The sequence below is a fragment of the Austrofundulus limnaeus genome, unplaced genomic scaffold (genome assembly GCF_001266775.1).
Source record: "Austrofundulus limnaeus strain Quisiro unplaced genomic scaffold, Austrofundulus_limnaeus-1.0 Scaffold1196, whole genome shotgun sequence".
Classification (NCBI taxonomy): domain Eukaryota; kingdom Metazoa; phylum Chordata; class Actinopteri; order Cyprinodontiformes; family Rivulidae; genus Austrofundulus; species Austrofundulus limnaeus.
In genome coordinates, this window is record NW_013953598.1 from 14,470 (window position 1) to 28,132 (window position 13,663).

Below are 13,663 nucleotides of genomic sequence, written 5' to 3' on the forward strand. Positions count from 1 at the left end.
ATATAAAACCTTACATTTGTTGTGGTGGATAACTCAGGATTAAGGTAAACTGACGTGGCTTTCAACAAATAAAGAGAGCCATAGTCTTAGTTTTACCCAATCAGAGTAGAGGAGGGCGGGTCGTTCTTTCTGAGCCCAGGTGAAGCACCACGAACCTCCCAGGACATAGTTACATGTCCATGTATTGTAGATATGAAAACATTTAATCCACTTTCTTTCATTGATTCTGACTCAACAACTTCTATGTTCAGTTTTTCATTGACTTTACATGATATTAAAACTGTTTATTGGTAACTCTGTGGTAGCAGCAGGTAATTGTCATTGCGCGTGGTTCTTGAATTAGAGGGACTTGAAAGTCCTTGAATTTGATGTTGACCAAAGTGTGGGAATCCTGTTATAAACATTTAGAAAGGTTTTTAGGATGCGTTAAGCTCCTTTCATTTTTAAGCACAAAAAAGCTAAATATCTCAAAAAGTATAACTTGCTGAAACGTCCTGAAGGAGACGAACGTTTCGATACATTCATTGTTAAAATGGAACAAAAATTGCAGAATGAGATACAAGTTGAAAACCGTACAGAAATATTATTCAGATAGTAAACCTTTTTGCCTGTAAAAGACTTTTTCTTTTTTAAATAAAGTCTAAAGTTTATTGGTTTAAAAGAGGAACGATGTAAGGAGCAGAGTCGTGTCAGTGTGCCAGCAGAGTTTTATTTAGAAGAATTAAACCCGTTGTGCTCTGAGCATCGGGCCGACGCAGCTCTGAGTTCTTTGTGATCCAGATGTGAGCGATGTCCAGCTGTGTGGACGTAAACACCATCCTGCTTCTCTTAATCCCAGAAACTTCATCCCGGTTTAATCATCTGAGCCCAGATTAGGATCAATGACACTTTGAGACTTCTGTGAGCCGAAAACAAAAGGATCAGAATTATTTATTTATTTGTCACATTTTCCACACGTCTTTAAAGTCAGGTCAGATTTATCCTCCATCAGCTTCAGAAGGAAATAAATACTGATGTCAGATATTTGTAGGCATTAGAACCACACGTTCTGAGCTGTCAGGGAGTAAATCTGTACAGATTACACAGAAACACGACCAGAGATTTGTTTTGAGTTTAAGTTTTTATCAAACATGAGGAATGAACAAAGATCTCGGGTCAGTAATCAATATTACAAGTCAAAAATAAGAAATATTAGTTTTTAATCTGTTAAAATTTAAGTAATTTTATCCAGTGTTTCGCACCCAAAAAGTTGAACACAATGTTAACCAAATCCAAGATGGCCGCCCTTTATCTAGCCCGATAATTAAAGATGGACGTGAACAAATGCAAACATTAAAAACATTTATTATTTAGACTTTAATGGTTTGAATGTTTGTCTGCAGCGCCGGCCCCAAAGGAGACAACATTTATGAGTGGAGGTCCACCATCCTGGGACCGCCGGGCTCCGTGTACGAGGGGGGCGTGTTCTTCCTGGACATCGCCTTCACGCCCGACTACCCCTTCAAACCCCCCAAGGTACTGATGACAGGGCAGGCCTGAACCCTCAGGTGGTCCTGTGGGGGGAGATAACCGTTCATTTTAGTTTTTTTTATATGTTGTCGACAAAACAAATCCTGAACTCGTCCAGTAAACTCCTGGATCTTTTTACCTCCTTTACTTCCAGCTTCTAACCCTCTGCCTGTGATTCTGCTGTCGGCCACCAGGTGGTGCTACACTCAGCCTAAACAAAACAGACTCATTTTTTAAGCTGCAATGATTGTAGATTTTAGACTTTAGTTTTTTCACACAGCCTGATCGTCTCGACACTTTGTTTGATTTAACTTTGAGCCGGACTGAAACCCTCTGATCTGTTTCCTCTCAGCTGATTCTTAAAAACCACAGATAAAGAATCAAACCCTCTCTGTTCGATGTGACCACGATAAAAAATCCACTGCGTGAAAAGAGCTGAAGGAGAAAAACATTCCAGTCTGGGTCTCATGAAAGGTCGCCGCACTTTTTGTTTTTTCTTAGATTTTTTTAACTTCAGGACAAAAGTTGCCTTTAAACTGGCTTAAAAAGACAAGTTTTATAGTTTTTGTTCACAATAAACCTGACAGTATTTTAGAGCTGTCAGCCTGAAATACAAATATCGAATTTAAATTACTTGTTAAATTTGAACGCTTAATGGGTATTTAAAAAAAAAACTCCCCAAATCATTTTTTTTCAATTCAGAAAATATTAATTAAAAGTTCATATTTCCCTGGAGGAGGCAGAACTTGAAGCCACAGGTTGGTTCAAGCCTCCCGTCTGCTGTTGATTTAAAAAAACCAAACAAAACAATTGCAGAGTAAAATTAGAGTAATTAAAAAGAATGCTTTGTTTTGTATGATTATTATAATTAAACTGTCGACATTTCCAAAGGAATAGTAGAGAGCAGCAAATTTACTGGGACTTTTATTTTGAAAAGTTAAAAACAGTTGTGTTTGGCATCACCAAAAGATAAAAGTATGGCTGAATTATTCTTTCAGAAAACAAGTTTTCAGTCAGTTATTGAGATGCTTTTGTTTTTGTGGCAACAAAAAGTTTTTTTTTTCTCTACATAATAAAAAAAAGTAAAAGGATGAAAGAAACGAGCTGTTTAATAAGAATTAAAACTAAAACATTCTGACTAAAAGCAGAGCTGATGTGTTTATTTGTTTAGGTGACTTTAAGGTGTTTGAGGTGAACGTTTCCCTCGTTCTGCCACCAGAGGGCTCTGTCCTCCTGCAGGTCCAGGTGTTCCTCTGGAGTCCAGCACCCAGAGTTTCAGGTGTTTCCTTCCTGTCCTCAGGTGACGTTCCGTACGAGGATCTATCACTGCAACATCAACAGTCAGGGGGTGATCTGTCTGGACATCCTGAAGGACAACTGGAGCCCGGCCCTCACCATCTCCAAGGTCCTGCTGTCCATCTGCTCCCTGCTCACAGACTGTAACCCAGGTAGGACCAGAACCTGGCACACCTGATTCTGCTTTTACCTGCCATCTTATTCAATTAAATCTGAATTATGTTTTTATTTGCGTTCAGCCGACCCGCTGGTGGGCAGCATCGCCACCCAGTACACGACCAACAGAGCCGAACATGACCGAACAGCCAAACAGTGGACGAAACGATACGCCACCTGAACCCACAGGACGCCGGCGGGGCCAGGAGGAGGAAGAGGAGGAGGAGGAAGGCCGGGGCGTCGGGGTTATTTCTATCTCAGATTTTTAGAACTTTATTGTCTGGTTTGTTTTTGTCCTCGCTGATTAAGTTATCTCCACAATTATGGTAATAAAGGAACAAAATGAACGACGTTTGTTCTGGTTTTTATCTGCAGTTCAGTTCAGATGTTGGACCGGAGCAACTTTCCTCCACATTTACTCTTAATAACTTTTTAAATATCTGTGTACTTACTGTGAGCGAGTAGCTGAAGGTGTGGCTGCAGCTGATATGAGCTAAAGATGGTGGTTTCTAAATGCAGTGAGGTTGAGTCAGGCTTTGAGGGGTCACCGGTCTTCAGGTTTCAGGGCACCCCCGGATCCTGGATCACGTTCCTCTTCCTCTGCAGAACGCAGGGCGATGATGGACCGATGAGTCGGTGCTGATGCAGCGTCGCCGCAGAGATCCTGCTGATCGTTTACGACTTCTGTTTGAGTTTTTAAATGTTCGGCTCATTCTGGACCAGGATACTAATGGTTTTATAATTTTCTACATATTTAACTTTATTTAAAAAATATCTCCACAGAAATGATTTCAGATGAATCTTTGTGCTTTTTGAAATATACGTCAACTCTCGACTCCATTTTTATTCTTTATGCTCATTATTTGTGTCCTGTTTGCAGCAGTGGACACAGCTAACCAAAGAGTTAGCTTCACTAACCTTTTAATAAGAATCTTAGCTTCGCTATCGCTAAACCGATAAACAGAGAATTTGGAGGAAGCTAACTTACTGCTAAGAAGACAGTCACCCAGTCTGCCCTTTTTTTGTATTTGTTTTTTAAATAATTTATTTTTCTATTTTTTTGGATGCTTTTATTTTGAAGTTTAGCTGCTAAAGATGCTACAGGCTACACACACTGACACATCCAGCACAGCTCATAAGGGGATATTTTAGATTTAATTTGGGATAAATGGCATAAAAATCAAAGTTTTGTGAATTTTTTGTAGACTTAAAATTAGCAGAAGCCAATCTCTGCTAACGGTTTCCAAAAATAGCCAAAAAACAACTAATTAGCTAAAATAAAAGGCTTATTATGCTTATTCCACCACTGTATTTTTGTCTTTTTCATTTTTTTAAAGCGTTCTTTATTTCTGTAACTTTTTATTTTTGGTCTTGTTTTTGCTTTTTATGTCTTTAATCATCTTTCTGTGACCTTTTATGTCAGTTTTGCTTCTGTTCATCTTTTTCTGTTTCGTTTTAGTCTTGTGTCTTTTTTATTATTTTATTTTATTTTATTGCTTTTCATCACTGTGTCTGGAAGCTGCTTTTTGTTTTGTTCTTATGTCCTTATTCGATGTTTGAGTAAATATTTGAGTCAAAGGATGACAGAGTGAATCATTTCTGTTTTTGGTACAAGTTGTTTTAGTTTTTACCCAAACGAGCCTTTTTTTTCCAAGAAAAACTCTGTACACTCGAGGTCCCTGAAGTTAAAAATTAACTTGTGTTAAAACCTCTGGTTCGTTTTTTTGCACACGCAACAAATTCCAAACGTGATAAAAACAAAATTATTATGGGGTCGGTCGGGACAAAGGTTAATGATTTATGTTTGAGATTTAAAATATCCCGAGCAGCAGAACGATGACCGGATGTTATTACACGTGATTCAAACTGATTAAAGTCAGAAACGTGTTTCTTTCACTTGTTCTGTTGATTAAAATGTAAAAAATAAAACCTGATGAGTGGCTTTAAACTTAGTTCTGCTCTGAATTCTGTGGTTTTATTTTTGCAACTTCAGCAACAAGAATTAATTTTATTATTTTGCTCTTTTTTAGGTCAGAAAAAAGCTAAATTGTCAGATCTTGGTTTGTTGCCAAAGATGAGTAAAATGATGAAACCATGATTCAGTCTGTGATTATTCAGACATATTGGAGGATCTTTGAGCCTCTAATCTGAAACGGTTTGGTTTTGATCAAAATCTAAAAATGAATAAAGACCTTTGACCTCGTTTCAGTTGTTTGATGTTTGGGGGAGTTTGGGGACTTCCAGGACCACCGAGAAAAAGACAAAACTTTTTTATTATTATTTCTAAGAAGTCAGACAAAAACTGAAAACAATAAAAGTTCCACTTTTTACCTGTTTTGATCTGTTTACCGTCTGTGTTTATAAAAGTAAATAATTTATATTCACTAAACCGTGTCTATTAGTTTTACTGTTGTACTGGTACTTTTACAAACGTTCATCTGTTACTTTGGTGTTTTCCATAAATTATTACCTTAAGTTTTTTGTTTTACAGCAGCTTGAATCAGTATAATAAATATTTTAATTAGTATCATTACTGTTAAACTGTTTTCCTCTAATTTGGTTTACAGTATTTATTTATTTTTAGTTACTATTTATTAACATATCGGGTCAAAATAACTATCAAACATTAATAATAATATAATAATAATGATAATATATTGATAATTTTCTTTTCTCTGGCAACACTGCTCGTTAATGTTCGAACAAGTAACTCTTAAATGTTGCAACAAAACATCTTTTTGATTTAATTTCATAATTTATACAGTAGTAAACTATTGAGTATTTAGTGTGTAGTATAGATATTTAAAAAAATCAAAAATACATAGGGAAGTTGCTGTTCAAACTTAAAGTACTTGTACTCAAACTGAAAGGTAAAACTATTATCAAAACATTGTTACTCAAACCGGTTTATGTTTTCAGAAACGTGTACTACACGTGACTGACTAATAAAAAATATTTAATTTCCTGGTAATTATTATTACTTATATATTGTCTCGTCTTTACCTGAAGCCAGTTTTAAATAATTTTAAGATGAATAAAGAGAAAACTTTGAGTCAAACTGATGGCCGCCTTTCAAACCGATCGATAAGTTGATTAAATTCGATCAACCAGGGCAGCACGTTGCTGCTCTGCAACGTGACCGCCGCGGTTACGTCGCCGCCACGCTTAGCTCCGCCCCCCTCCGCCGGCGCTGCGAAAAGTGTGTCACTGGGTTAAAGTGAGCCGGGCTGGGCGGGGCTGAGGGGCGGGGCCGACAAATGGGTCACATGGCCCCCACTATTCAGAACATCGAGTTCCCTTCAGCCCGCAGTCACTCACAACAAGACGGACAGGAGAGCGGACCTGGGTCTGGATCAGAACAGAAACTCTACAGAAGTTCTTCTTTGTTATGAACTCCGGTTCCGAACGGGTTCGACTGTCGCTGCTTTTCTGCTGACAGACTTTAAGACTAAAAATTATCTCTTTTTTAAATCATCTTCTTCCTGGAGCAGCGATGCCAGAGGACATCGGAACAGCCAAACCCGGTAAGAACAAAATGTTTGTATCATTTTATTTTTAAATGGCTCGGTTCTGGGTTCATCTGGGTTCTCTGCGGTGGTGGGTTCTGATTGTGTCAACCCAAATAAAAGCAAGTTTAACAATTAAAGTCCATTTATCTGTCAGAATCAATGATTTATGTTCGAGTACATAATGTAGCAGATCGACCCGGAGCTGTTCTTTATGTTAGATGATTATTATTTGTTTAAAACGGTTTTACGGTGTTGTGATGCGGTGAAAAGGAGCTGTCGTGTGGGATTATTTGTGTTTTAAATCGGGGTTAGGAGCAGCAGAGCGCCCCCGCTAACGTTTTGACACAACAACAGTGTTCCACTTCCCGGTGCCGCTCACATGGACCGAGCAGCCTGGCCATGTGCCTCTGTGTACGGGCTTCCCGGCAGCGCCGCTCCGATTGGCCGAGGGGCGTTCCCCCGCGAGCGCACGCGGCCGCGGAATTCTCCTCCGATTGGTCGGAGCGGAGCGAGTGACGTAGCGGGGTTGCATAATCCCGCGGCGCTGCCTCTGCTCCGCTGTACACGTGAGAGGAGCAGGAGAAACAGCGGCTGACCTAGATTTTTTTCTTTTTTTCTTTACTTTTGCTGAAATTCATGACAGGTCCACGTGTGGGTGGGCCGTCAGAGAGTGAAAGAGAGCAGTCATGGTTGTGGTTAGGTAATCAGTCTGAGGTTTGTTCTGTTTAAAGGAAAACAAACTGGGTTTTTCTTATCAAAACTGATCTGAATTTAGTGAAAGTGTCACTGAGTGCAACTTTTCAAACTTTAATCTGATAAATCAAACCTTTATGACTCAATTAAAGACTTTTATTTTGTGGGTTTTTTGTGTCTCCACATTAAAACAAAGTTGCGTAACAACCTTGGAGGGTGTTGTTTTTTTTATTTTCCTATCCTTTGCACCAGTTGCAAACGTTGTTGCAAACGTTGCCCCGGTGCTTCAGTGACCCCGTCTGCTGGAGCACGCTCCCTGTTATGTAACTGTTACCCAACCAGAGCTGGAGTTGATAAAGCAGGTCAAAGGCAGCGGGGAGCCGACCAATCGAGAAGCAGCAACACACGTGTACAAACACCGTCAGGGCGTGCCTCCGCTTTCTATGAATAGCCGGTACACGAGGCGGTCAATATTTACCGCGAGCTGCGCTTTGACTTGTGTACTTCACGGCGTAGTAAAGTTTGCTGCGTCAGCGTGATTGTGTATTTATTTACCTGTCTTATCTGCGCAGGAGGAGTCATCGCCTACATTTCTTCCGGGTCTTCCTCGGAGTCCGGCGTGAGCGGCGGGTACACGTCGCCGGCCGTGCCCCGGCCCTCGCTGCCCAGCAGGGCCGTGGGCATGGTGGTGGACATCGCTCCGCCGGCGAAGAGCGCCGCCGCCGAGAAGTCGGGCCGCTCCGCCTCGTCTGCCAAAAGCAGCATCACCAGTAAGAATTTATTATTATTATGTTTTTACATTTCGACTGCGCAGTGCGGAGACGTTTCCACTCACCGATTCACGTTTTCTGCAGAAATCAACGGGATGGTGCTGCTCTGCAAAGTGTGTGGAGACGTGGCCTCGGGTTTCCACTACGGCGTCCACGCCTGCGAGGGGTGCAAGGTGCGTCGACTATCCCCCCGCCCCCCGGCTGCACCCGTCTCTGCGTTTTGTGCGTAGGCTAACCTGTTTGGTCTCGTTCTCCAGGGCTTCTTCAGGAGAAGCATCCAGCAGAACATCCAGTACAAGAAGTGTCTGAAGATGGAGAATTGCACCATCGTGAGGATCAACAGGAACCGCTGCCAGCAGTGTCGCTTCAAGAAGTGCCTGGCTGTCGGCATGTCCCGAGACGGTGAGCGTTTGGCTTCAGATCTCTTCCTTTAACTGGCTTTGCCAGTTCCATGAGATAGAATAAAACAAAAATAGAAGCAGCCTTTATTGTCCCTGCTGCTGCTATTACACCCGAATTTCCCCGGGACATCATCAACTGTAGCAATAAAAACAGAATTAATGATAGTAACAATAAAACAAACAGAATAAAATAGAAATATGAATAATAATAATTAGAGTACTGGACTATTCAACTGACCATGTGTAAAACAATCCATCTCCGTTGTGGGGTAAAATAAAGAGATTATTTGGATAAAATGTTTGAACTTATGTTCTAAACAATGCCTGAATGCTTGAACTCATCAGCTGAAAACTTAACGATCCACAGTTCTCTGGTTGGTTTTTATCGGTTGTAGTTGTTTAAAAGAAACTGGGTCTAATGTTGACGACTTTTTATCTAAATTAGATAAAAATAGAAAATAAAAACCAGATACCGTGCAGAATACAAAATTACAAGAGAAAAGCAGATCTGTTAAATTGAGTCGAACTCGAGTGCAAATTGAGTCGAACTCGAGAGTGTAAACTGAGTCGAACTCGAGAGTGTAAACTGAGTCGAACTCGAGAGTGTAAACTGAGTCGAACTCGAGAGTGTAAACTGAGTCGAACTCGAGAGTGTAAACTGAGTCVAACTCGAGAGTGTAAACTGAGTCAAACTCGAGAGTGTAAACTGAGTCGAACTCAGGGAGCTTGGAACTTAAGAGCAGTGTTGGTTTAACAGCTGATGGGAGGAAGGATCTGCGGTAACGCTCCTTTGTGCGTTTAGGATGCAGCAGTCTGTTATTGAAGGAGCTCTGATCTAATGTCCATTTTCCCTCTCAGCTGTGAGATTTGGGCGCATCCCAAAGCGGGAGAAGCAGCGGATGCTGCTGGAGATGCAGAACGCCATGAACAGCATGATGAGCAAGAACGGTGAGCTGAACAGCATGCTGCACGGCGACCAGAGCTCCTCGCTGCTCATGGAGTCGATGAGCAGCGACACCAGCTCGTCCTCGTCGACCTCCGAGTCTCCGTCGTGTTCCAGCCCGTCCTCCCCTCGGTGCCCCCAGGACTCGGAGTCCGTGGTCTCCATGGACACCAACTCCAGCTCCTCCTGCGCGTCGGACAGCAGCGAGGACGAGGGCGCCGCCACGGTGAGCAGGCCAGACGCCATGGAGACGGGCTGCGACGGCGGCGCGCAGCGGCAGCCGGAGAGCTCGAGCTGTTGGAACGACAGTTCTGTGGCGTCGGGTGGGCTCCAGCGCTGTCCGTACGGCGGCGCCGCCACTAACCCCACCTACAGGGAGGAGACCACCTTCAGCCGCCTGAACAGCAGACCCTACCTGGTGAGTCCAGCTTCAACCACAACCTTCAAAGCTCAGCTTTTATAAAAACAGCCTCATGACTCATGGTTTGTGCTTTGGAAGGTCTGTCCCATGAACACCTCGCCTTATGTGGACCCCAACAAGCCCAGCCAGGAGGTCTGGGAGGAGTTCTCCATGAGCTTCACCCCCGCCGTGCGGGAGGTCGTCGAGTTCGCCAAGAGTATCCCGGGTTTCCGTGACCTCCCCGTGCACGACCAGGTGTGCCTGCTGAAAGCTGGAACGTTCGAGGTGAGGGGGCGTGTCCTCAAACAGAACCGTGTGTTCTGGATCAGTGTTTGCTCTGCTAACAGACATCAAAGAGAAGCAGCTGTTTGTTTAAAATCAGGTCAGGCTAACCTCTCCACTCCTGACTCGCAGGTGCTGATGGTCCGATTCGCCTCGCTGTTCAACCTGGCCGAGCGAACGGTCACCTTCCTGAGCGGCAAACGCTACAGCCTGGACAAGCTGCGGGCGCTCGGCGCCGGCGAGCTCCTCAACTCCATGTGCGAGTTCAGCGAGAAGCTGGCGGCTCTGAGGCTCAGCGAGGAAGAGCTCCGCCTCTTCACCGCCGTGGTGCTCGTCTCAGCCGGTAAGATGAAACAAAAAAAAAAAAAGTTTTTTACGCTCCAGACGGTGGTGGGCAGCACTAATCTAAAAATTAGTTCCACTAGCCCTAAAACACTAACTCAATTATTTAGGTCCCCTAATTCAAAAACACTAACACAAATATTTAGGTCCCCTAATTCTAAAGCACTAACTCAAATATTTAGGTCCCCTAATTCAAAAACACTAACACAAATATTTAGGTCCCCTAATTCTAAAGCACTAATGCACTGAAAGTTTTAGTAAAAGCTAATTCTAATTCTAAAGCACTAAAATAACCCAGTCAACGTTCTTCAACAGACAACATGAGTCACATATTTTCATGTTGCTCTCTTCAGATTTATCATTGATATTCCACAGGGGTATTTGAGTTCGTATATTGTCAATATACATCATTAATGTTGATAAATAACCTTTATAGACCTCAGTTAGTGCTTCTAAATTTAGCCTATAAATTTAGCAAGTGCTAATCCACAAATACATTTTAAAATTAGCAAAAGCCCTAAAGCACTAATTAGAAAATTAGTTCCCGTATTAGTGCTTTAGGGGAACTGTGCCCACCACTGGCTCCAGGAAATCCAAATCTTCTCCAGCGTTAACGCTCCACCCCCTTCTGTGCTCTGGTTCAGATCGCTCAGGAGTCCAGGACCTGAACTCGCTGGAGGCCCTGCAGGAGAAGCTGATCTGGTCCCTGCGGAACCTGGTGGTGGAGAACCACGGCGACGAGGCCGCCACCACCTTCACCAAACTGCTGCTCAAGCTCCCCGAGCTGCGTTCGCTCAACAACATGCACTCCGAGGAGCTGCTGTCCTTCAAAGTTCACCCCTGAGGGCCTGGTTCGGCCTTCACCTGGACCTGGACCTGCCTCTGACTTTGCCCCGCCCCCCCCCCTCCTTCTTCCTGTATTCGACCAACTCTGTGTTCGTCCGTGGAATGTATGAAGTTTTTTTATTGTTTTACTGGTTGAGTCGGGATCTGAAGAGAGATGATAAAGTTTACTGTAGTGGTAGAAGAGATAGCTTTGCTTGTTGCACATGAACACACACACAGCATGTGTGTTAGAGGTTTTAGATTGAATGCATTTTATATAAAAAGAAAATATACAGTGCAGAAATGAAATTGTCTTTTTTTTTATACATCTGTTTCCTCCAAAAGCCATTAATTCCAAAGTGTATTCTCTGAGCGGGTGAATGAACCTGTGTGAACACTGCTAATGCATGGCTGCAGTTAACAACCCGCTCCCATCACACAGACAGCACCAGCTGCTTGTTGGGTGTACATACTGTTTTTATTTTTATTTAACTTGTTTATTTGTTCGCTGCCGCCTCGTTTCCAGAGGCGTCCGTTCGAAGCAGAGACACTAACGTTTGCACAAGTTTCGGAGCTGAAAATATCAAGTAAAGCTAGAAGTCCACCGCGTTTTTTTTTTTCTTTTTCGCCCGCTTCGTTATTTTTATTTTGTAATGAAACGTTTCAGCATGGCACTGAATTTTGTCACCTGTTTTCCTGATGGAGTTTGTTGAAATATCAACTGCTGGCAACACTGCCATATGTAAATACTCATGAAATACATATATGAACTATATATATATATATATATATAAATATATATAAATATCTGATGAACATAGTCTATAAATATGATATAGTATAAATAAAAAGATGAATGAAAATAATTGGTGTGGTCTGTTTGTGTTGGTGTTATGAGTGTTGTTGACCAGCAGGGGGAGCACTGGGTCTGAGCCTGAATCCTGTTGAGCCCCACGCCAAAACAGCATTTCCCATTTTTTATATCTTTTAACTTCTGCTAACTTAGAATCTGTAAGTTGAACCTGGACTTGTTTGGTATCAATAGAAAAATAAAAATCTTGGCTAAAAAGATCAAGGAAACTTTTTACATTTACCAAACAGTTCAAATGACAATCAGTAAACAAACTGTACAAAATGGGATTGTTGCAAATCTGTAAATACATTACAACAAATCTGTAAAGGACAGAGATTTGACATTTGTTTTTAAAGCAAGTCGAAGCAGATACCAAAATATGTTTTAAAGTGTGTGGAAAGTTTATTTTTTTTACTTGATCTTGAGTGAATATGATCCAACTGAAGTCAAATATATTTTCTCATTATTTTATATAATATATGGTGACAAATAAATGTTTGGATAATTTTTCAAAAGAACAAATATTCAATAAGTCTTTTCCGGCAGGTAAGAAAAAAATTAATAACTTTTGGACGTAAAATCTTAAGATTTCTTATTAATGGTACCATCATGGGTCTGTCCTGTGCAGAATGACAAAACGCAAAATTATTTCTTTACTAAAACCTCTGTAACTTTGCTCCAGTTAATTTTAGCAACATGAATCTTTGCACAGGTAATGTCCACAAGTGGTTTTATGGTTTCCAAGAGGTTTTAACCTACTTCGTTGTGGTTTTAAATGGGTTATACTGTCTAATGCAAAAATTATTCAGACAGGAGTGGAAAAAATGTAAAAAAAAGATGTTCCATCCTCAATATCTCTAAAACAACAGCAGCTGTTTTGATCCTTACACTTCTAATAAAGTCTCCCAAGCGTTAGCTTTATTTTGATACCAAGATTATTTGAGTTTGTAAATGCTGAGATACACTCTTCAGCATGGTATTTCAAGCAAAAACATCAAGAAAACCCCCTGGGGCTTAATAGGTTAAATAAAGCCTTCAGAGCTGCGTTAATTTACTTAAAATCCTTTTAATACGTAGGTTAATTAGGGTAAAACATTAAATTAAATAATAATCAGATAAATAGGTGTTTGTTATTTAATAAAAAAATTAATAAAAGCTAATATTGAATTTGTAAAAACAGTCAAATTGAAGCGTGTTGAATTTGAAAATTAAATAAAATGTGTTTTGTTTTAATACAGTTAGAATATAAATATTAATGACTGAATGAGTGATTGACAGGTTTTTAATGACTGAATAACCAAATCTCTTCAGACACAAAGTGATCCTGTTTCTTAAGCTCAGGATGATTTACCTGAGCTGAATCAAACTCATGGAAATGTGGACGGTGTGGGGGGCACGGTGGTGCGGTGGTTACAGCTCGGGTTGGTTGTCTCGTTCGTCCTGGAAACAAGCAGGTAAAGAAAAACGAATTGACGGATAGTTTAAAGCAGATAAAACCCTGGGATTATTAGTAAACATATAACCAACTGCTTTGTTTCCAACTACAGCTCCTAAAAAAACAAAATACAAAAAAATGTATTTAGCTGTTTATTGTGTTTGAAAAGCTTAATAAAATATATCAAATCAGTTAAATATTCAGTTTTCGTAACACATTTTTGCTTCATCCAAACAAACATCTGCCTAA

At 41.1% G+C, this 13,663-nt stretch overlaps 2 protein-coding genes across 2 annotated transcripts in view; both read left to right on the forward strand.

Annotated features, from left to right (window-relative positions):
• The window catches only part of LOC106534515 (ubiquitin-conjugating enzyme E2 E1), a 7,793-nt gene extending 4,485 nt beyond the window's left edge, over positions 1-3,308 (forward strand). The window contains exons 4-6 of the mRNA XM_014031170.1: positions 1,383-1,515; positions 2,810-2,957; positions 3,045-3,308. Of these exons, the coding sequence (XP_013886624.1) occupies positions 1,383-1,515; positions 2,810-2,957; positions 3,045-3,142 (379 nt within the window). The 3' untranslated portion in view covers positions 3,143-3,308. The remainder of the gene's footprint in view (positions 1-1,382; positions 1,516-2,809; positions 2,958-3,044) is intronic.
• A 2,951-nt stretch (positions 3,309-6,259) lies between these two features.
• LOC106534516 (nuclear receptor subfamily 1 group D member 2) lies at positions 6,260-11,901 on the forward strand. Its single transcript, XM_014031171.1, has 8 exons — positions 6,260-6,485; positions 7,736-7,933; positions 8,018-8,106; positions 8,191-8,335; positions 9,193-9,695; positions 9,777-9,962; positions 10,092-10,302; positions 10,946-11,901. Exons 1-8 carry the CDS (start codon positions 6,455-6,457, stop codon positions 11,143-11,145), a joined length of 1,563 nt encoding a protein of 520 aa, XP_013886625.1. The 5' UTR covers positions 6,260-6,454; the 3' UTR covers positions 11,146-11,901.
• The last annotated feature ends 1,762 nt before the right edge of the window (positions 11,902-13,663 follow it).

Excerpts from the sequence above, each read along its gene's own strand:
- LOC106534516 (XM_014031171.1), top strand. The coding sequence starts at position 6,455 with ATGCCAGAGGACATCGGAACAGCCAAACCCG. Across the intron at positions 8,336-9,192 it reads TGTCGGCATGTCCCGAGACG|CTGTGAGATTTGGGCGCATC; the intron begins GTGAGCGTTTGG and ends TTTCCCTCTCAG. Across the intron at positions 9,696-9,776 it reads TGAACAGCAGACCCTACCTG|GTCTGTCCCATGAACACCTC; the intron begins GTGAGTCCAGCT and ends GTGCTTTGGAAG.